Source organism: Pongo abelii, chromosome 4 (assembly GCF_028885655.2).
Source record: "Pongo abelii isolate AG06213 chromosome 4, NHGRI_mPonAbe1-v2.0_pri, whole genome shotgun sequence".
Lineage (NCBI taxonomy): Eukaryota > Metazoa > Chordata > Mammalia > Primates > Hominidae > Pongo > Pongo abelii.
Genome location: NC_071989.2, coordinates 7,875,010 through 7,896,639, shown reverse-complemented (window position 1 = coordinate 7,896,639; position 21,630 = coordinate 7,875,010). Strand labels below are relative to the sequence as shown.

At 39.0% G+C, this 21,630-nt stretch overlaps 2 protein-coding genes and 1 long non-coding RNA gene across 10 annotated transcripts in view; 1 reads left to right on the top strand and 2 right to left on the bottom strand.

Annotated features, from left to right (window-relative positions):
- MTRR (5-methyltetrahydrofolate-homocysteine methyltransferase reductase) overlaps positions 1-10,683 on the bottom strand; it is a 32,352-nt gene extending 21,669 nt beyond the window's left edge. Inside the window, exons 1-5 of one of the 5 annotated variants that reach the window (XM_054555194.2) lie at positions 10,646-10,683; positions 8,898-9,051; positions 6,291-6,444; positions 4,448-4,565; positions 1,466-1,844 (exon numbers count right to left, since the gene is read on the bottom strand). In XM_054555194.2, the coding sequence (XP_054411169.2) occupies positions 1,466-1,844; positions 4,448-4,565; positions 6,291-6,444; positions 8,898-9,051; positions 10,646-10,677 (837 nt within the window). In that variant the 5' untranslated portion in view covers positions 10,678-10,683. 5 annotated transcript variants of the gene reach the window in all.
- A 59-nt stretch (positions 10,684-10,742) lies between these two features.
- On the top strand, positions 10,743-20,659 carry FASTKD3 (FAST kinase domains 3). Of its 4 annotated transcripts, none has more exons than XM_002815414.6 (7): positions 10,743-10,842; positions 11,699-13,160; positions 13,823-13,908; positions 16,814-16,988; positions 18,164-18,233; positions 18,550-18,664; positions 20,278-20,659. In XM_002815414.6, the coding sequence occupies exons 2-7, from the start codon at positions 11,723-11,725 to the stop codon at positions 20,368-20,370; spliced, it is 1,977 nt and encodes a 658-aa protein (XP_002815460.4). In that variant the 5' UTR covers positions 10,743-10,842; positions 11,699-11,722; the 3' UTR covers positions 20,371-20,659. The 4 variants fall into 4 exon arrangements, 3 of the variants coding, with proteins under 3 accessions (XP_002815460.4, XP_054411373.1, XP_054411374.1); XM_054555398.2 differs by having other exon boundaries at positions 10,824-11,449; XM_054555399.2 differs by having other exon boundaries at positions 10,833-11,436.
- Positions 16,067-21,630, bottom strand: part of LOC134761377 (uncharacterized) — a 12,582-nt gene continuing 7,018 nt past the window's right edge. Inside the window, exon 2 of the long non-coding RNA XR_010139917.1 lies at positions 16,067-17,865. This is a non-coding gene — a long non-coding RNA (uncharacterized LOC134761377). The remainder of the gene's footprint in view (positions 17,866-21,630) is intronic.

Sequence of the window (21,630 nt, the reverse complement as noted above, 5' to 3'; positions counted from 1 at the left end):
TATGGAGAGGAGCTGACTGAGGCCTTTGTTGAGACTGCATCGCAGCTCAGCTTCTCACTGTGCCCAATCCTACTTCCAACCCCTCTGTGCCTCAAGGCAATGGTCTCAAAAGGATGCCCTACAAAACACTGTTTTTTTTTCCAATTCTTTACTCTCTCAGTATATTATTTCATATTTATATTGTCTCCTTTAAGTACTTCAGATTTGTTAAATCTTTTAACTACATTATTAACAACTCAAGCCTATTTAATGACACTTTCTATTAAGAAAAAACCCAGAAATTTTTTTTTTTTTTTTTTTTTTTTTTTTTTTTTTTTTTTTTTGAGACGGAGTCTCACTCTGTCACCCAGGCTGGAGCGCAGTGGCACAATCTTGGCTCACTGCAACCTCCGCCTCCCGGAAAAAACCCATCAACTCTTAACAGATCTTCCGGCTAATTTAAAACTCCTAGTCAGATTAATGATTAATCTCTATCCCCGCTGCCATGAACTGATTCTGTCTCTGGTGTAACACTGCACTCTGCTCCTACCAGTCCAGGCATGCGTTGTGTCTGTTCCCAAACCAGACGGAGATACACTTACTGCAATTATCTCACTTAAACAATTCACAAAATAATGAAGTACAAGTGCAAAAACAATAGCCCATAGTTGTTTATACACAAAATCACACTTACATGAAAGCTTTAGAAAGACACTATAAAAGATGCTAAAAAAATTGCTATTGTACCAGGTGTTTACAAACAGTGCTAATATACAAGAAAGATGCTGCATCCAAATTATTTCTTAAATGTCTATATCTGTCTTCATTAAAAAAACAAGAAATTAAAACTGGTGACAGCTGCAGTAAGGGTGTGGATTTTGTAAGGAAAGTCCATGTGGAACTCCAAACAGCCACTCAACAGAAAGAGGACTTAGCCCTGCATTCAAAGATCGCCTGCTCTGGAAACTTATTTTAAGCAGGTCAGAAAAACTTCAGGGTACCATACACTGACTGTGGGGAGAAATTAGCTATTATGCAACGTGATACTCAACTCACTGCCCACACAACTTATCTCTGTTTGACTCATCTAAAATGAGAAACCAAGTTGTTAGTTGTCCAAAACGATGACGAAACTGAGTTCTTAACTATTTACTTCTTCAAATACAGAGGTAATAATACAAGACCTTTTGTAATACCTGAGTGGGAAAACTTCTACTGGAAGGGGCCAAATGCCCTAGGCATTGCAGGCCCCTGTGGTAACCACTAACTCTGCTATTGTAGCTCAAAAGCTGTCATAGACACTACCTAAATGAATAGGCATGGCTGTGTTCCAGTAAAATCTATTTATAAAAGAAAGGCTCTGGGCCATATTTGGCCAGTAAGCCACAGTTTGTTGACCTCTCTTCTAATGTAATAATAATTAAAAAGCCCAAAGCAAACATCCATGATTAAATAGCATCTACAGCATAAAGAAAAACTTCCTTACCTGGCCAAGAGACTCCTGCAGATGTATGTGTAAATATTCTGGGGGTAAAGCAGGAAGATTCAGAGAGGCTTGTGAGAGTGGGGGTACCGAACGGGTAAGTGAGGACTCAAAGTCTTCAATTAGAACTTTGGATTGGTTGCTGTTCACTGCATTTTGCTTCAAAACCTCAGAATCCTTTCTTCCTGAATCATCGAATCTCAGAAGCTCGACTTGTGATTCAATGTGTAGCAGCTGTGACTTCACAAGGTCTGTCCTCGAGGACACAGGTGATGCCACCGGGAGTGCGCCACTTATCTCCTTTTGTCCTCTGCTTGACCTAAAATGCTCTCTGAGGGCCGGCCAGAGTCCAGCAATCCATGGCTCAACCACAAGTTCTAAGCTGGACAGTAAAAACAAAGAAAAAACAAAACAAATGCCTAAGTTCTCCATCTGAACACAGGACAGGATAATGACAGTCTGTCCATTTGGCAAAGTATGCACTTGTTAGAAACACTATGAAGACCATTCAGAATACAAAAAATACTTCATGATTAAGTTTTAAAAAGCAGGATATATTATGTGTTCATTAGCACTGTAGCTGAAAACATGAGTATGTATAAAAGTAAAAGAAATGAAGAGGGATAGGAAGATATTCTAGTAATAGGATGATAAGAACAGAATTCCTCTTAATGTTCCAGAATTGGTAAACTTTATTTTAAGAAGATATAACTTTAAATAGGCATACTAATGCTAACAGAACTTAACCAAAATCCAAGGCTACCATAATGCTGCAAATTCTCATTCCATCAATCAAATGCACTGTTTCTTTTTCTTTTTTTTTTTTTTGCCTAGCCAATTTACTGATCTGCTGATCTGTTTCCTACAGATTAAAATATCACCAAGAAATTACTACGGATTAATGCCAAGTCCTTGGACTAAATAAATAGTTAAAGCCCTTCTCTCAGTTCTGAACAATTTTATTTATTTTTTTATTTTAGTAAAATTCCCAGGGAGGCTGACAACAGGAGAAAAAAAAAAGCAACCATCCTTTGGGAAAGTTGAATTCATCATAAATAGATTTTTTAAATGTGGCAATCCACCTACTATTAACAAATTATGATAACAACAGCCATTCCCTGAACAGAGAAGTTTAAGTAGAGTCAGTAGATAAGACCGTGTCAGGGCTGTGGAAATAACACCACTTTTAATCACAGCTCAAAGGAGGTTGGTTCAATTAAATTCTAATTCCTAAAGCGAAATGAATATTAAGAGGAGGCAGATTTCAGGCCTGTGTCTCATTATGACTCAGGCTGCCATTTCACTGTGCTCGGTAAGTGCTCATGTGGTACACTGCTCAAAATTTGGTTACACATTAGATCTGCCCTGAGGAGCCTTTGTGAAAACAAGTTGACAAAACTACAGGTTCAACAATAACAGCTACATTTAAAATATCACTCTCGTAACTCAGAAATATTAAGGTGATAGTATGCATAACCATGAAGAGAACTAACGTTCACTGAGTGTTTACTACATGATGACAGGCACTCTTCTAAGAGGACAACATGTATTAATCCATTTGATCCTCCTACGAAGCTTACACAGTAAATAGATTACTGTTATCTATTGCATAGAGGCAAAAACCGAGGAACAAAAAGCTTAACTAATTTGACCAAGATCTCAGTCAGTAAGTGGGGGATCAAGGATTTGAATCCAGGTATTGGACTCAAGTGTGCATTCGTAACCCCATTTAGTGTGGTGGCACATCAAGCAAGAATGTCTTGAAAATATCTTCATTTCAGAAAAAGGAAAAATTCAAGTAAGGTAGTTAGGTTGAAAATCTAAGCACTGTAGTCTACTGAAATATACGGTCAAGCATTTTAATACTTACACCAATAAATCAACAGAGAAAATGACAGCCTTTGAAGAGAAGTGAAATATAGATGAGTGATGGGCCTAATGGATGACACAAGCATTACATTAACAGTTAAACACAGCTCATACAAGACTGAGCATTTAATGTCAATGAGCTTCTGGCAAAACAAAAAAGCTCAATATAAAGGTACACAGCTAAAAGTGAATTCCCAAGGAAATGTCACAAAGCTTTGTCACAATCAGGAAGAATATGTGTGCTGGGGATATGGAAAAAACCCATGGCATCACAGCTGAAGGGAAAGATGGAAGAAGTAGGCACAGGGATGAGTTCAGCAGAAATACAGTATGCCGAAAAGCAAGACATTTGCTGAATTTGTAATTTTCTCATAAACAGATTATTCAGTAACATAGTGAGTGAAAATTAAATTAACACATGGACCTACTAGAAAAAAATCAAGGGTGTGTGCTGTTATCTGGCTAAAATAGTTGAAGGCTAAGTAAGTTATAGGACAATATCTGTAAGACCACTGAATAAACACATCAGGATGATTTGAAAGGTGGCACAATGGGTGAAATACTGACTTGTAAAAACAAGAATAAAAGCAACGAAAAGATAAAGTATGCATCTGTAAACGTCTGACTGGCATGGTGGCAAATGGCCGTTCAGAGGGTAAGAGCACGCCAAGCAATGCAGCCTGCAGCGAAGGCCCACAGACCTGTGTTCTCTAACAGCGAAGTGTGGCTCACCAGCCTCCCTCCGTGTAAAGAGCCCAATCCAAAGGCTCCATGTGCATGGCAGAGAAAAGCGCATGCACGATTAAAGTTCCTAAAGAACAAGCTGATTTCTGCAAATACCTACACTGTTTAAAATAAAGATAACTGTACTGTGGCACCTTTTCTAACTCTTGCCGTTAGCATATACTGACAAGGATGAGACGGACACAAAAGAAAATCAGCAAAATAGGTAAATCAATCTCTGGCTGACCCTCTTGGGTCCTAAAGCTTAAAAAGCTAACAAAAGTAAAACATGAGGAAAATTTCAGTGTTAAGTGAAAAGCCAACATGTTTTATAAATGAACTTCCATTATGTATAGAGGGCTTATTGGAATAAACAGAGAACACTGCCCTTACCCTACACAGTCATCTGCATGTCCAGTGTCATAGAAATGCCGAGCTCCAAGCTCTTGAAGTCGTTTATCAATTATCTTCCCCCCATTGCAAAAGTAGGTGTATTCTGAATCACCGAGACCTAGAGAGCCCAAATACATAATTAATGCACAATAAGGTTTAAATTTAAGGACACAAAGACTAGGTAAATAAAATATCTAAAATAATACTATTTCATGCTCTTATGGATGAAGTAATAATGCAGAGCTTCACATTTTATTCTCCTTGAGTAATACTATGCATGTAGGCAGTTTTCTTCTATTTTACAATATAAAAGTACCAGATATAACAAACAAAATACTTATTGGCCACTGTTGAAAGAAAAGACTTCACATTTTCATCTCCATGACTATGTGTAAAAATACAGAAATCTTAAAACAAGGATCAGACAGGTTGCAAAACCACAATATCTGTCATCTGTACATTTTTTCTGATACTGAGCAGGGGTCAGCCAACCATAGCTTCTGGGCCAAATACCATGCACTGCCTTTCTTTGTAAATACAGTTTTATTAAAAGACAGTCAAGTCCATTTGTGTACATATTATTCATAATGGCAGAGTTGAGCAGGCCTGCAAAGCCTAAAATATTTACTATCTGGACCTTTATAGAGTTTACTGACTCCTGATAAAGAAAGGTACACCAGCCATATAAATAACCACAATTAACGACGTGGTATGTTTCTGTGTTGGGGAAATCAAGAATTGCTTCTATGTCTCATGGTAAAAAAAAAAAAAAAAAAAAAAAAAAGCTTAAATTCCTCAGTTGTGTAGTCATCTCCACGTTCTTTCTCTACAAAAGGGTGAGAAATGAGTGGTTCCACGCTTAGGCCTAACATTGACTAGAACAGTGGGACAGGCTTCTGTTTCTGTCTTTTCTGGATTTTCAAACAAGTACGTGTTCTCTCTTTGAAAATACAGAAAGTATAAAAACTTGAGGTTAAAAAAATTATAAATACTGTGAAATACTCTCTTGAACATGTTATATATGACAGATCGTTGCCAGGGTTACAATCTCAAATTTCTAATCAGTTATTTATTATACTCGACCCATCCTTGCTAGATACCCTCTCCAAAAAAAAATCCTCAAAGATAAAACAATATAGGTCACAAGTCAGGAATGCAGACCCTCAATTCCCCTCTGGTATCATATTGTGCTGATCTGGTCCTTTTGATCCTTTAACAGTTTTAAACTATGGTTCACAGAGTCCTAAGTCAGTTTTTCTTCACCAGGGATACGTGTTAGAATCACCTGGGAGCTTTTAAAAATAACGATGCCAGGGCCCTACCTTGGAATAATTACATCAGAATCATTGGAGGTGGGCCTAAGTCATAGAATTTAATAAAAACTCCCCTAGCTAATCCTGATGTGTAGCTGGGGAATGAAAAATCATTCATTTTGGGAGAATTGTTCTTAGAGAAGCTATCAAAATCGTTGGGAGTGTTTTGTTTTGTTCTGCTTTTCTAAACAGAGGAATGGCATGAAGGGTTGCTTCTTCAAGGACTGTTTCGGTAGGTTTAGGATGAGGCCCAGCCACTGCTATTCTGAAAATGTTTCATGGCTGCATCTGAGGTGCACCCTTAATTAAAATGCTACTCAAGAGGTTCTGCAGAGGTGTGGCTCTGGGGTAAAGTCTCGGGAAGATTCAGAAAAGGTAGCACATTACATACATTTATATATACATATACATAATATTTACATAAGAAAAACAAAACCTATATGATCACACTTCATAGTTCTGAAAGATAATTTAGATACCAGAGATATCAATAGTATACTATAGTAAGATCAGAAGAGAGAGTCCATTACCCAGTAACCCATACCGCAGGTGAGCAAAGAAATCAACCGGCAGTGTTTGGTTCTGTATTTCCTTAACAAACTTGCGGGCTGTGTCGGGTGGGTCTCCGGTGCCCGTGGTAGAAACCACAACAACAAGAGGAGCTGTTTCGGTTTTTAGGTCATACTACGAAACAAGGATATCAAGTCAGGGACCTAAGACTACATGCATTCTTGATTTAACACAACAGCAAAGCAATCAGCTTAGTTTCCTGTCTTGTATTTCAATTTTCCTCCTTGCCAGTTTTTTTGAGATGACCAGTCCAGTGACTAGGTGCTCTCAGCTTAATCAATTTGCCTAATGCAGGATGTCATTCAAGGAAACCATGCGTCTGTTTTGTTGATGCTCATCAAGAGGCTGGGGGGAATTAACACGTCTTTCTCTTCATGTTGTGTACGAGAGACAGGGACAGGCACAGACAGTACCCATCCCAGGTTTCCATCTAGTCCCAGCCTTTCATTTTTAGAAAATGAGAGGAAACAGAATATAGTCAACTCTTTGCCACTGAGTCATGGGCCAAACATTAACATGAGCTCTAATCTGCAAGGCAAATCAGCACTGCTAAGAGCCAAGATGAGGCACCTAGGCACTGTGATGAGCTGCCAAGGAGAAACAGCAGCTAACTGGGTGAAAACGTCTTTTCATAAGAAAGTAAAAAAAAGCAAGGAAAGAGGTGTTAAAATGGGGATGGGGAGACTCGGAAATAAAGAGAACTGATACATAAGCACTCAGGATTAGAATGCCAAGACAAGGAAGCAACAAGTAGAATACTGTGGTAAAGAAAGACAGCAATAAAAACACAACAGCTCTGAAATCTTCAGCAAAATATAAAACCAGCCATGTGACTGCATGTGACACTAAGGCAGAGGGACAACAGGGCATTTTAAAACTGGGAAATTAAAAGTGTTACCCCTTCTAAATCAGGGACCTGGCGATCAAGAACCGCTCATTCCCTCAGGTTTCCAGAGAGCTGAGAATATCATTAGCTATAAGCGAGCTACAAACTCTTACAAATCAAGTTTATTCTTATTCTCACGTAAGTTTAAATATTTCACATAGAGCATTTCACTGTCTTAACTCTGAGAATATCATTAGCTATAAGCTGAGCTATAAACTCTTACAAATCAAGTTTCTTTATTCTTACTCTCGTGTAAATTTAAGTATTTCAAATAGAACACTTCCTTGTCTTACTTATAAGACTCCACAAGCTTTACTGCCCATGAACACCAACGAATTTGGCTCCAAATAATTCACCTTATTTTTCACACTGATAAAAGAGGTAATGACTTGAGCTAACTTTTTACCGAAGTATTTAATGCTTCCAAGACTCTACATAAGTTGTGTGTTAAACTCTACATACACAGTTTGTATAAGTAATGTCAGTACCTTGAAAAGGACTATGTGAACTGGGAAGGAGATTAGATTATGAACAGCGAGAGGAAACCATCAGCCAGGGAGGATAAACAGCATGACTAACTTGGTGTTAAAAAAAAAATTCACCATTCATCTGACTGCCAAAACACCTGCTGATCAACTTACCGAGGTCAACCACAAGGGGCCAAATCAGGACTAGTTTTATGATACTGATGGCTCTGGTTTTGTTCAAAGTAACAGATTCAGATACTTCATCATGTGGCATTGCAATGTGAACTTAAGTTACTGCAGAATGACAGAGTCTGCTGACTGGCAGTCTCCTCTAGGAAGCTCCCTTTTCTCTGGTGTCCAGAGTTATCATGGCAGGGCTGCATAAAGGAACCAGGTGAGTCTCCTTCCATGAGCTGGGTTTATAATTCACTTGAGCTGCACACAGTCTAGTGTTCTGAACTAGAGTTTCAGGAAAGGCCAGAGAGGGTTGTGCACTTGGGTGAGAGAGCACTGGCAGGGCAGTCTCTGAAATGTTGAAGTGAATTTTAACTGCTTAGTGGCTGGCAAATCATCTTGTGGTATAAAGCCCCTGCCAACTGTTATGGCCTGAATTGTCTGAAATAGTATAATCTGGAAGCAGCAAACTAAATAAAAGAACACAAGATGGTAAAGTTGCATATACCCTAAGGTAGGAACTTCTGCAGAGAATGAACATAAACAACTAGTCCCTGAAGAAGCAGCTGAGTTTTTTCCAGATCTTTATACTACTACTTTAAATTTTATTTCACAAAAGAATCTAGGCAGTCCTTCATCAGGAGGAACTCTAACACGAACGGCAGGCCTTTCTTTTGGGGAAAAAAGTGGGACACTGAGATTCAAGAGGTGGAAAGCACACCTGAGCAGGCAAACACACACTCACTTGTTCTCACAGCCACCCTGTGAAACAGACAGAGCACATGCTACTTCAGTCATTTACAGTTAAGGAGTTCTTGTTTCAATTTTTGAGACCATTTAGTCTAATTCAATTGCACATTTCTATATTACAAAAAAAAATGCTGGTGATATCTTACTATACCATTGAACAAATACATTTCTGTTAAAAAACAAAGACTATCTGGTGGTATTTAGTGTCCTTTCATTGTTTCATAAATATCACTTCCCAACCAAAATTCTTCAAAGCAGAAAACGGTAAAATCCACTGTAACGGCTCTAACCTTATCGGATTCACTAATACAGTGAAGATCTGCAGAAAATCCATGTACCACAGCTTGCTCATATATTTCTTCTGCGATGGCCTTTGCCTGTCCCTGCTGTGTAGCATATAGTAACAGAAACCTCCTCATCACTTCAAGGCATGTAACACTGAAACTGAAAAATGGGGAAAAAAGAGATACCCTCTTTTTAATGCAGCAGTAACAACCTAAACATATTAATTCTCCTTCAAGCTTTAAGAAACAATGCAACAATACCCACACATAATATGAAATGGCCTTTTCTAAATTTGTTTTTAGCGCTAATCTCAAATGAGCCTAAATAAGAATTCATCAAATTAAGGAGAGCTTACGAATGAAACTCTAATTCCAAGGCTCAGAAATCAGATGATCGGCTCGGAACTACTTGGGCTTGAATCTGTGGTTCATAACTGCAACCCTGTAGACAAGCTCCCCAAATGATCCGTGACCACAGCACCTTTATCCTAAAAATGAGACTATTACCACCTACCTAAAAAACCATGTGGCACAAGCCAAGAACCTGGACAAAACTTGAACCACAGTATCATTCACAACAGTCTTAAATATCTTTTGGTTTTCTCTTTTTAAAAAAAGATAAAAGTAAAAACTATATTAAAATGATAGGATTCTTGGTTCTTATTTGATCCTAATGCTAAACAAACTAATCACAGTACCAAAGGTAACTGAAGCACACACTCTCCTTCATCATTTAATGCAAATCAAAAATATGTGAGTGTATGGGCGTATATACATACAGATGCATACAACGAAAAAATATTTCCAATCCACTTAAACATTTTGCTAACACACGTTTTTCCTCAAGAGATAAGCAGTAGTAAAACAAACGACACTCACAGATTTTTTTTCCATACTCATCTAACGGCTAAAACTTGTGGGCTGTCAATTTGCAGAGACAGATTTAAACTGAAACCCAAACCAAAATCTTGGCTTTTGGTGAATGAACCGCCCAGAACGGCACCTGGCATGAAACTGGTACTCGATAAGTTATCTGAATGAGTGAATAAACAATATGAAAACACTACACATTGACAGCTCACAGAAAACGGTGGAAACGATAATGAAAACCTTACTACAGCTAAAATTTCTATCACTTCCCATGAAACACACATCCTGAGGGCTTCCCAGGATCAATCAACCCCTCACCCCTGCTACCGCCCCACAATCCGGCACCACTTTCCCACGACTCTCAGCGGAGGCCCGGGCCCCAGCAGCCCCGGGGGCGGCGCGGAGGCGGTGGGCAGAGCTCACGGCCGCGTCCCGCCGGGTGGGCGCTCGGAACGTCCCCGGTTCCCCGGAGCGCGCCGCCCCAACCCGGCATGTTCCCCAGTTCCCCGCGTCCCCGAGTGCGGTTTCCCTAGGCCTGGAAAGCGCCTAGAACCAAAGGCAGAACAGGAGGAGAGACCCCACACTGCTCAGGGGCCTTCCCCGGGCAGAGGCCGACGCCGAGCCCAGGGACACGCTCCCGAGGACACCAAGGCCAAAGGTCAAAGGCCAAAGGCCGAGGCCGAGCCCGAGCCCGCGGCGACCCCCGGAGCTCGAAAGGCGTGGGAACCACGCGCGCAAGCCGGCTGCCCACCCCCGCCCCGGGCCGCCTCTCCCAGGAGATTAGTGCACGGCGAGCGGCCGGAATCCGGGAACCGTAGCCAACAGGCAGCTCACCTACACCGCGCCAGCGGAGCACGAACCTGCACAACGCGACTTCCACTAACCTTGCGCCAGTGCGCACTGTCGTAGCGCCCATGCTCGGTACCCAGGACCAATAGAAAGTTCCGAAGGGGACCTGGGCCAATCACATTGCGCCGCCGTGAGCCGTGCTCGCGCCCCGCCCCGCTCCGCGTTTCCTACGGAAGCCCACGATGCCCAGGCGCTTCCGCGACCACCCGGAGTGGTTGGCCGGCAGAGCGCGGTAGGTGTTGGTCCGGCTGGGCGTCAGACCTGGCCGGCTTTCTCCTCAGGCTGCGCCGCCAGGCCCGTGTCTCAGCGCAGGTCCCCGGGGCGCCGAGTTTGGGGGTGCTCGCCCCGCGGATCCCTTTCATTCCTAGGAAGACGCGCCGCGGGGCCTCCCGTTTGTCTGTCCTGCACACACGTGTTGCCAAATCCCCCCGCGGCGTCTTTAGATCTGGACTGGCCGCCCCACCTTCTCCCTTCATTGATCTATGTTTTGCTTTTTCTTTTCCTACCTTGTTTCCATTGACAAAGTAGACCCTTTCCTTCAACACTAACCGTCTCCTGACACCGAGGGGAAACCAACAGCTTAGGGCCTTTCCAGCGCGTTTTTACCCTTGCCTTGCTCTAACCTCGCCTAATTTTGCCCACTTTACCTGTTCTTTGTTTGATTTCTATCCAATTGCAATTTCTTCCCTCAACCAACGTTTAAGGGCCACCCTTAAGAGCTACATTGCCTGAGTTTGAACCCTAGCTCTGCCACTTAACCACCTGCATAAACTGGGCGCAGTAACTTTGTGCTTCAACTTCTTCCTCGTGTAAAATGATGGTAAAGGTACTGAATCTGTGTAAGTTAATAGAATACCTACAACAGTGTTTAGCAAGTAATAGCGATTGTTATTGTTCAATGTCAGCCACTCTTCTAACTCTAGGATACAGAGACTTTGCTCCTCTGCTGTTTATATGTTATCCATCCTTTTTTTTTTTTTTTTTTTTTTCAGATACTCGATACTCGTTTGTAGTTTCATAAACATTGATGTTGGGTCAATAATGTTCTTAACATATTTAACCATGTCTTTTTAAATTTTTTAATTTAGTTATCAAATTGAGAATCTGATGGTATGGCATTAATCACCTTGAGGAAGAACCTTTATCGTTTATCTGATTTTCGGATGCATAGAGCTCTGGCTGCTTTAAAAAATCAACCTCTAAATCATGTTCACAAGGTAGTCAAGGAGCGTCTGTGCCCTTGGTTGTGTTCACGACAACCTGAGCCTTTCAGGGTGAGATTCCATCATGCCCATTGTAAAAAGTTTCATTCGAAAAATGGAAATGACCTTCATCCACTCGGTGGGCCAGTGTTCTTTCAAGTATCTGACTGCGACAGGCTTGAACAAAATGTTAAAAATGAGGAGAGTCAGATGTTTTACAAGAGACTGAGCAACTTGACTTCATCAGAAGAAGTGCTAAGTTTTATAAGCACGATGGAAACCCTGCCTGACACTATGGCAGCAGGAGCTTTACAACGAATTTGTGAAGTGGAAAAAAAGGATGGTGATCAAGGGCTGCCAAAAGAAATACTGGAGAATAGCATCTTTCAAGCTTTATGCTTTCAGTTTGAAAAGGATCCCTCACAGCTGTCAAACACTAGTTTGGTGACTGCTTTGCAAGCTCTGATTCTGTTGCATGTGGATCCTCAAAGTAGCCTGTTACTGAACCTGGTGGCAGAATGCCAAAATCGTCTCAAAAAAGGTGGCATGGAAGTTTGCAATCTTTGTATTCTTGGGGAAAGTCTGATTAGACTGCACAGTTCAGGTTGTGTGACACTAGAACTCATTATAAATCAACTGCAAGGTGAAAAATTGGAAACATTTACCCCAGAGGATATTGTGGCCCTTTATAGAATCTTGCAGGCATGTACTGAAAAAGTGGATGAACACCAAACATTTTTAAATAAGATAAACAACTTTTCCCTTTCAGTAGTTTCCAACCTGAGTCCTAAATTGATTAGCCAGATGCTCACTGCCCTGGTGGTTCTTGATCAAAGTCAAGCATTTCCTCTGATTTCAAAATTGGGCAAATATGTCGTGAGGCATGTCCCACATTTCACTAACGAGGAGCTTAGGAGAGTCTTGGAGGCGTTCATATATTTTGGGCACCATGACACATTTTTTACAAAAGCCCTAGAGCATCGTGTAGCTGCGACGTGCCTCACGTTGGATCCTGAAGTTGTCTGCAGAGTCATGGAGTACTGCAGTAGAGAACTGATTCTTTCAAAACCCATCCTCAATGCAGTGGCAGAAACTTTTGTTTGCCAAACAGAAAAATTTTCACCTAGTCAGATTTCTGCATTAATGGAACCATTTGGGAAACTCAATTATTTGCCACCAAATGCCTCTGCTTTATTTAGAAAGCTGGAAAACGTGCTATTCACTCATTTCAATTATTTTCCACCCAAAACATTATTGAAACTTCTTCATTCATGTTCACTTAATGAATGCCATCCAGTCAACTTTATGGCAAAAATATTCAATCCTTTTTTCCTTCAACGGCTGCAAGGTGAGTTGGTTATAAATTCTGACAGTTGGAAAAAAGTAACCTTTGAACTGGCAGTGGTTTCAAGTCACATATAAAGGTAGTGTGTTGCCTTTAGTTTTTCTTCCACAGTGATCTGAAGATGAGACCTGAAGTTAACAGATGCTGGCATAAACACAAAGCATGCTAGGAAATCGTGTAGAGGGAGGAAAGCTGTCTCAGATAAACTGACTTTTGCCTTATCTGAGAAATTGCAGCATTCTTAGGAGATATGGTAATGGCAGTGGAAATAGCCACATTAACATGTTAGAACTTTTGATGAGTGAGCAACTGTATCTTTTGTTGTTGTTGTTGTTGAGAGGATGGTATTATTCATCTTAATTCAAGGCCACCCAAATAGGTCAAATTTCCGGAACTCCATAGTTAAAGGAAATTTCCACTAATTCTGTGAACATATTTTATCTCTTTTAATTGTATTCTGTAGCTAGGAGCTTGGGTTCTTGGAAGTCAATTTCATTGGTGGCAAGAGGAGGGCATAATTAATTCTAACAAGTTCATTTCATAGTGTCATTTAAAAATAGAATACTTCTGTCTGGAGTGTGTAAATTGATGTTGAATGTTCATGATGTTCTCTCATACATACCTCAATTCAGACATAACTATGACTGGGATGCTTTCTGTTTCAGGTAAAAAATCTCATTTGGACAGATTGAGTCGGGCACAACTGACCCAACTTTTCTTAGCCTCAGTCCTGGAATGCCCTTTCTATGAGGTAAAAGCATGAACTATATGTGCCTTTATTTCCCCATGGGTGCAGTTTCCTTTTAAGTTCCTTTACTTCTGATCTGTCTCAATAACCTGAAAAAGCAGAATTTCATTTACTTGGAGTCAGTTGCCACCAGATAGGCTTTTCTTTGATAAATGGACCCCATTTTTGTGTTCTTGTTCTTGAAGGAACAATTTCCTGCTGTGTAAGATTTCTTAGGAGGTTTTATCAAGTGCTGCAGGCATGTGAGTTACAGTATTTCTCCATTCTCTCTGAAGGTTTTACAGGGTTTTAGTACTAAGTTTACTACTAGGTTTCCCATAGCTGTTTGTTATCAAAGTGTGAATGTCTGGACTGAACAAATACCTAAATTATTTGCAAGTACAGTACATTTTTAAGCCAAGCCAGAAATTTCACTTTTATCTAATAGAGTTTAGTTTATCTAGAGTTCGCTCTTCCCATAAAGACCTATAAAGATTTATCCTATTATCTATCCCATTCCGTATGTAGAATCAGAAATAGCGCACCAGACTATGACATTCTCTCTCTGCTTCTCTCTACTTGACTCTGAATCATAGTTTAGAGTATCTGATTTTTGAAATAAGGTAATAAGAATGGAAAAATACCCCTTTTTTAAAACAGCTTAGACAGTACTAAGTTATATAAAGATAAATAATAGTTAACCCCAATCTCTTACCACTTCTAAAGGAACAGTATTAAAAGCAGTTTCTACACCCAAATGTATACAGATACATAAACACTGCCTATTTTTTTTCTCTTTTCAAGGAATGAGACTGACTAATCAAAGTACAGTTTGCTTTTATGCCCAGTATATCACAGCCATCCCTTGAGGCCAGTGCATACAGATCACATGCATTCTTTTTAGAAAGGCATGATATTTCATGGTGTTTATTCTACTATTGATGCACTTGGAGGTTTTTTGCAACTTTCGTCTCTATCAGGAATGCTATAATAAACATTCTTGCAAATCCTGTCATACTAGAGCCTTTTTGGTTTTTTTCATATATAAACTAGATTCCTAAAAATGTGATTACTGGATTAATTTTTGATGGATACTGGCAGATTTTTTTTCCCTAATAGTTACAGATGTCACATTTCCCCAGCAATGAATGAAGGTGGCCATGTCTCCTCCACTTCTATTGCAGTGTGTTAGTAGTCTCTTTAATTTGTGTTACTCAACTACATGAAAGAGGATATCATATCATATATTTAAGTTGCATTTTAATGAGCATTAATGAAGTTTAGCATATTTTCAAATATGTGTTGGCCATTTACATTTCTTTTGAATTGCCTTTCTACACCTTAATTTACTTCTGTTGGATGGTTTGTCTTTAAGGACTCATTGTAAAACAGATATTAACTATTATGAATGTTGTACATATTTTCCCCTGATTTGTACTCTTATTACTTTTTAATATTACTTATGATGTATTTTTAAATGTTCTGTAGTTGAATCTGTCTTTTATGACTTCCGAGTTTCCTGTCTCAAGAGCATGAATATTTTACATTTTTAAAAATATCTTTTAAATTTTATTTAGATCTTTGATCTAAAAGTAAAATTGAATTTTTATTTATGTATTCTAATTAACAAATAAAAATTGTATATACTTATTGTGTTCATGTTGTTTTGAAATATGTATACATTGTAGAATGGCTAAATCAAACCAATTAACATGTGTATTACCTCCATACCTATCATTTTATTTTGTGGTAAGAATATTTAAAATGTACTCTTGCCGGGCGCAGTGGCTCATGCTTGTAATTGCAGCACTTTTGGAGGCCAAGGCGGGTGGATCACCTGAGGTCAGGAGTTCGAGACCAGCCTTGCTAACATGGTGAAACCCTGTCTCTACTAAAAATACAAAAAATTAGCCGGGCATGATGGCACGCGCCTGTAGTCCCAGCTACTCTGGAGGCTGAGTTAGGAGAATCGCTTAACCCGGGAGGCAGAGGTTGCAGTGAGCCGAGGTCGCGTCATTGTACTCCAGCCTGGGCAACAAGAGTGAAACTCTGTCTCAAAAACAAAAAAAACAAAAAATAATAAAAATAAAAATAAAAAAGTACTCTCGGCCATTTTCAAGCATGCAGTCATTCTTATTAACTATAGTCAACATGTTGTACACCTGGAATTTATTAGAGTCTGTAACGGATAACAGAAGTTTAATTTAGTTCTTTTCCAAATAAATAACCATTTTCTCCAGCATCGTTTATTATATTGCTATCCTTTTCTTCCTAAATTGGAATGTCATTTATATCACGTTTTCCATTACAGATTGAGTATCCCTTATCCAAAATGCTCAGGACCAGAAGTGTTTCAGCTTTCAGATTTTTTCATATTTTAAAATATTCTCATTATATTTACCAGTTCAGCATCCCTAATTCAAAAATTTGAAATCCAGAATGCTTCATGAGCATTTTCTTTAAGCAGCCTGTCTGTGCTTAAAAGGTTTCAGATTTTGGAGCATTTTGGATTTTGGATTTTCAGATTAGAGAAATTAAACCTGTGTTGAAAACTTTAGTTGTGTGTACTTAGGACCCTTGGGACAATTCTCAGTTCTAAAAATGTTTCTTGAACTGTTAGCATTATTATGTTTCTTCTCACTCCCTCCTCACTCCGTTTTACCTTCCTTCTTTACTTTTTTTTCTGTTTATGGTAACCAGTGACTACTGTAAAAACACATATAAAAGACATTTTGAACTATTAGACTTGCACTGTAACAAGAGAAGTTTGCATTGTCATTTTGAGAGAGATGCCTGTCCCAATTCCTGGAAAAGTATCATGCCTATAAAGTAATGTTATATCAAACTTTTCTACCTAGGTAACCTTCAATTTATTTTCTGTTGTTATATCTTATTTTTCTTTCTCACGTTTGCACTTATGATTTTTTAGGGTCCAAAACTCCTTTCTAAATATCAAGTGAAGTCATTTCTTACCCCATGCTTTTCCCTGGAGACCCCTGTGGATTCTCAGCTTTATAGATATGTGAAGATCGGGCTGACTAACCTTTTAGGAGCAAGATTATATTTTGCTCCAAAAGTGTTGACACCCTATTGTTATACAATAGGTAAGTAGTATAAGGAGTTTTGTTGTTTTAAACCTAAACAACATCAGAATCATCAGAATTTTGGAGATATATGGGACTTAGAAGCAATAGAAGTTCTCTGGAAATGCAAAATGGAATGGTCCCTTCCCTGAAGGCAAGTTGGGGTTAGCAGCAGAGCTGTTGAGTCAAGACTGTCTGGGTTTAAGTCTCAAATATTAGCCATGTAGTAGCAGAATGTCCTGGGCAGAGTATTTAACCTTTTTCTGCTTGCTTCTTCCTCTGTAAAATGATAGTAATATTGACCTCAAAGACTTATTTAAGGTCTAAATAAAATAGTACCTGGAACGTAGGAAATGTTCACTAATTGTTAGCTACTACTATAACCTAGGCTTGTACTGTCCAAATATAGTAGCCACTAGACCATGTGGCTATTTAAATTTAAATTATTGAAAGTTTAAGAAAATTCAATTCCTCAGTCACATTTCAAGTGCTTAGTAGCCACATGTGGCTCATGGCTGCCAAATTGGACAGCGCCATTATAAAGATTTCCACATCACAGAAACTTCTCCTGGACAGCACTGACTAGAGACTCCAAGTCTTCCGTCCTTACAGTTCTTCTAACTTGATAAGTAGAAGAAAGCCTTCTCATAAAGGACAGCAGTTCATAGGCTTCAGATGGTCACTTCTCTTCTCTTTACGAAAGGAACTGCAGTTTACCAGAGGGGAAGGACAGCGAAGGCTTCTGTGCTCGCAGACCAGGTGTCTGGGTGTGGCATGCTTTCTTTACTTACCATGGAGGCACTGCAAGTTGGAATGATGGAAGTTATGAGTTGCATAGATGTCTAATGGCTTAACTCAAGGGTTTTCTTCACAGTCTGGACTGAAGGATCTCTGCCACCTATTATAAGGGGAAAGAGAAACCATGCATGGTTCTTGTCATACCCCAGATAACTTCAGAACCCATTCTGTGGTTTAGCGTTGTTGAGCTTTCTTAATTTAAGGCTGACTTGATTGATCATAAAGCCAATTCAATTAAAATTCTCACCATTGTTTGGTTGTGGTCGTTACTTTGCAGCCTTCAGTCCAATTGATCAATGCAATGTGGAAGGAATCAAAGCAAAGCAAAGGAATGAATACAGGAAGATAGTGTTTGTGAGGGTATCACACGAGGAATTTTTCCTTTCTTCTCTCACCAGATGTTGAAATTAAATTAGATGAAGAAGGATTTGTATTGCCATCCACAGTTAATGAAGATATCCATAAAAGGTACAGGAAAATGTTGTGTTTTTCGCATTACAAGACTTGTTGAGGCTAATAAGCAGTGGTATCTTTTTCTCAAGAAGGTGAATAAAATAGATATGATTCTGGAATTTAAAATACTACATTTCAGAATACCATGTTGGGAAATTCCTTGTAATATTTTATAAGCAATATTAATAAGATCAAATTCATGATTCATTTGAAAATAATATTGGCACATAGTAATAGCCAAATCCCAAATAAACTTTGGCAACTAAAATATGTAATAAATATTTTGGATTATTTTAAAAATTAAGTTTTTTTCTCCTTTTTTATTTTTCAGGATAGCACTATGTATTGATGGTCCAAAAAGGTTTTGCTCCAATAGCAAACACTTACTGGGAAAAGAAGCTATTAAACAAAGACACCTACAGTTACTTGGTTATCAAGTTGTTCAGGTACGGTTTCACCTATTTTTTTTGTTTCCCAAAAGCAAATCCTAATTCAAATTTTTTTTTCCCGGTTACTGTTAAAAAGTAATCTTGAGGCACAGTAAAATTTTAAAGAATTTGATCAGACAGCAATTATTGAATTGGACAGCACAAAACCCGAAATGGCTTGGGAACACAAGAGGGAGGCTTTTATAGGAAGAACGCAAGTACACAAAGAATCTACTTGACTGGTTACAGTTACATATTGTTGCTGCCTTGTTTGAACTATTCTGTGGAAAGTTCCTAGTTATATAATTTTTAGTTTGTGAGATGCTTCTGATTGGTTGAGCTTAAGTTCTGTTTTTCTCTAGTAGAAGTTTTACAAGGAATAGCCCAAGTTAAATTTTGCTTAACATTTGCACTTTAAGCAAAGTTAAGGTTATTTTCAAGGCCCAACTGGCTTGGTCTGCTCAGGGATTTTTCAGGCACAGGCTCCATTTTAATTTGCTTTTACAATACTAACTGGTCTGCCAGCCCAGTGGACCACCGATCTTACGTCTAGTTTAAATCCCAACGTTGTTAATTCGGCTTAAATCTCTTGACTTATATTTTGAAATACAGAATTTTCAGAGCTTTGATTTTTCAAAAGTGGGGCATACCTATATTCGTTATAAGCTATGCTTAACCCTGCTTTTAGAATTACTCAATTGTTGGAATATATGTTCTGTTTTAATTTCTCCTTGATTTAATAAATAAAAATGGACAAGATAATCCATTAAAAGAAGGAGCTTCACCAACACTTAATATTTAAGACCTTTTAAGTATTTTCACTGTAGATAATGTAAGAAGGTCTTATGTGAGGGCTCAGCAGTGCGTGAGAATGAGAGCTGCCCTAATTCTCTAAGCTGTCAGTACTAGGCAGCACTATGGTTTCATATCTGCTGACTTTTTTCTCCATCTTGCACATCCCCAGCTGAATATTCCTAAAACTAATCATGCCAGTGTCTACTCAGAAGCCTTCATTGTTTCTTTACTGCTTACAGAATAAAGTAAAAACTTCTCTATATCTTCACATTCAAGACCCTCCATGGTTGGCCTGCAGCCGGGCTCCAGGCACGTGATTACTACCTGGCCCCTCTGCTCCCAGCTGAGCAGACTCTCTCCTTCGCTGCGCCTCCTGCTGTCTCTCTCTTCATTCCCTCTTTGTCCCTGCTGCATCCTCCAGCTCTCTGAATACCTACCTTCCAGCAGTTTGTCAGCATCCCCACCCTCATCTAATGAAATGCCCACTCCCTCTTAGCACTAGATCACCAATCTACAGCTTGTTTTTTATATTTATTGTTTTTTATATTTATATTGCCACCCAAGTTGTGAACTCCTGGAGAACAAGATATCATGTTTAATTTTTATTTGCATATTCTACATATTAATTCATCAAATATTTACCAAGCCCCTTCTCAGTGCCAGGCACTGTTCTAGACATTAGGGATACAGGATGGAGAAGCTGGTTGGGATATTTGCCTTCAGGAGCTTACATTCCGCTGTGGGGAAGCGTGTAAGAAACAAACAAGGTAACCAATAGCCAGAGGAACCTCAGATTTTGAAGGATCTTGACCAGTTTTACTTTTCTACCTTTACAGATCCCCTATCATGAGATTGGGATGCTAAAATCAAGACGTGAATTGGTGGAATATTTACAAAGAAAACTGTTTTCTCAAAACACTGTTCATTAGTCACAAGAATGAATACTGACTTCAGAACTCAAAAAAATGAAAGAACTTGCATTTTTATGGAACTCAGTATTAAAAGAAAAATATAATGTGAATTAGTCACTTTGCATAATATGTTCTAGACTGGTGATCTGAAAGCATCTATAGTTTTCCTTATACTATGTATACATTTATTGTGGTAAAATTTAAAATTAATTTTAATTTAATACTAGTGTCATAGATACTTTTTGTACATCAAACAATTGATCATGTGCAGTAAAGGAATTCAATGAATAAATGTTATTTTTAAGTATTTTGTCATAGTTATCTGCTAAATGAAAATATTTTGCTCTTTAGAGACCTTTTGTTTTCTAACAGATGTAAGGAGGAAATTTTATCTCTTTGTAGGCTGTGAGTGGAAGTGAGATTTACCGTAAGGAAAAGGAGCAATGAGAAATAGAGTACAGTGCTTTGGATATAAATATTATAGAATTATGCAGAAACAATCTTTTAGTTAATAAGATATATTAGTATGGAAACTTTTTTTTAATAAACATTTAGAGAAATGGAAAAGCAATTTAGGTAGGTTTTTTGGGGAGGTGTTTGATTAGAGGGGGGATCTTCTAAATTATAAATCAAGACTGAATTAAATTGTCATTAGTTCATTGCAGATCCTTCATTGCCTCATCACAGTCAGGTTACAGTTTCAAGGGAGAAGAGGAAAAGAGGGCCGACTGCAGTAGCAGAGTGTATTTTTTGAAGGAGGGAGGAGGGACACAATTGAACCTGTAACAGGTTGAGATGATAATTACATAAAGCACCTAGAAAAGTTCCTTGCACAGAGTAAGCACACCAGTGCAAGTTAGCTGGTATTAGTCTGAACGTCTGCCCCATCATGGTTTTTACTTCACTTTAGCTTTTTGGGTCTATTTACTTATCTTTAGAACAGGAAATAGAAACTAGATGAGCTAAGATCACTTTTTGTCTCCAATTACAAAGAAAGAGAGAGGCAATGGAAGCAAATTGAGATTGAGCAGGAGATAAGCACGGTAGATTCTGATGTATCCGGGTACCCAGCTGACCTTGCCGCTCATTTGGGACCTGGCTTGGAAGGATTCTCACAGCTCTCTGAAATCTGGATAATTAGCTGATTTACACTTTTTCACAGCTCTTAGATGACTTAAAACAGGCATTCCTGACACTGAGCCTAAGATCTGTTCCAGATCATATCAGGCCTCAGAAACCCGTTTCACACCTCCTTGCAGCTGATATCCAGTCCTGTGT

Coding starts and splice junctions, on each gene's coding strand:
- FASTKD3 (XM_002815414.6), top strand. CDS start 11,723: ATGGCATTAATCACCTTGAGGAAGAACCTTTATCGTTTATCTGATTTT. Junction 13,161..13,822: donor TTTCCTTCAACGGCTGCAAG/GTGAGTTGGTTA, acceptor TTTCTGTTTCAG/GTAAAAAATCTCATTTGGAC. Junction 18,665..20,277: donor TTGGTTATCAAGTTGTTCAG/GTACGGTTTCAC, acceptor CTACCTTTACAG/ATCCCCTATCATGAGATTGG.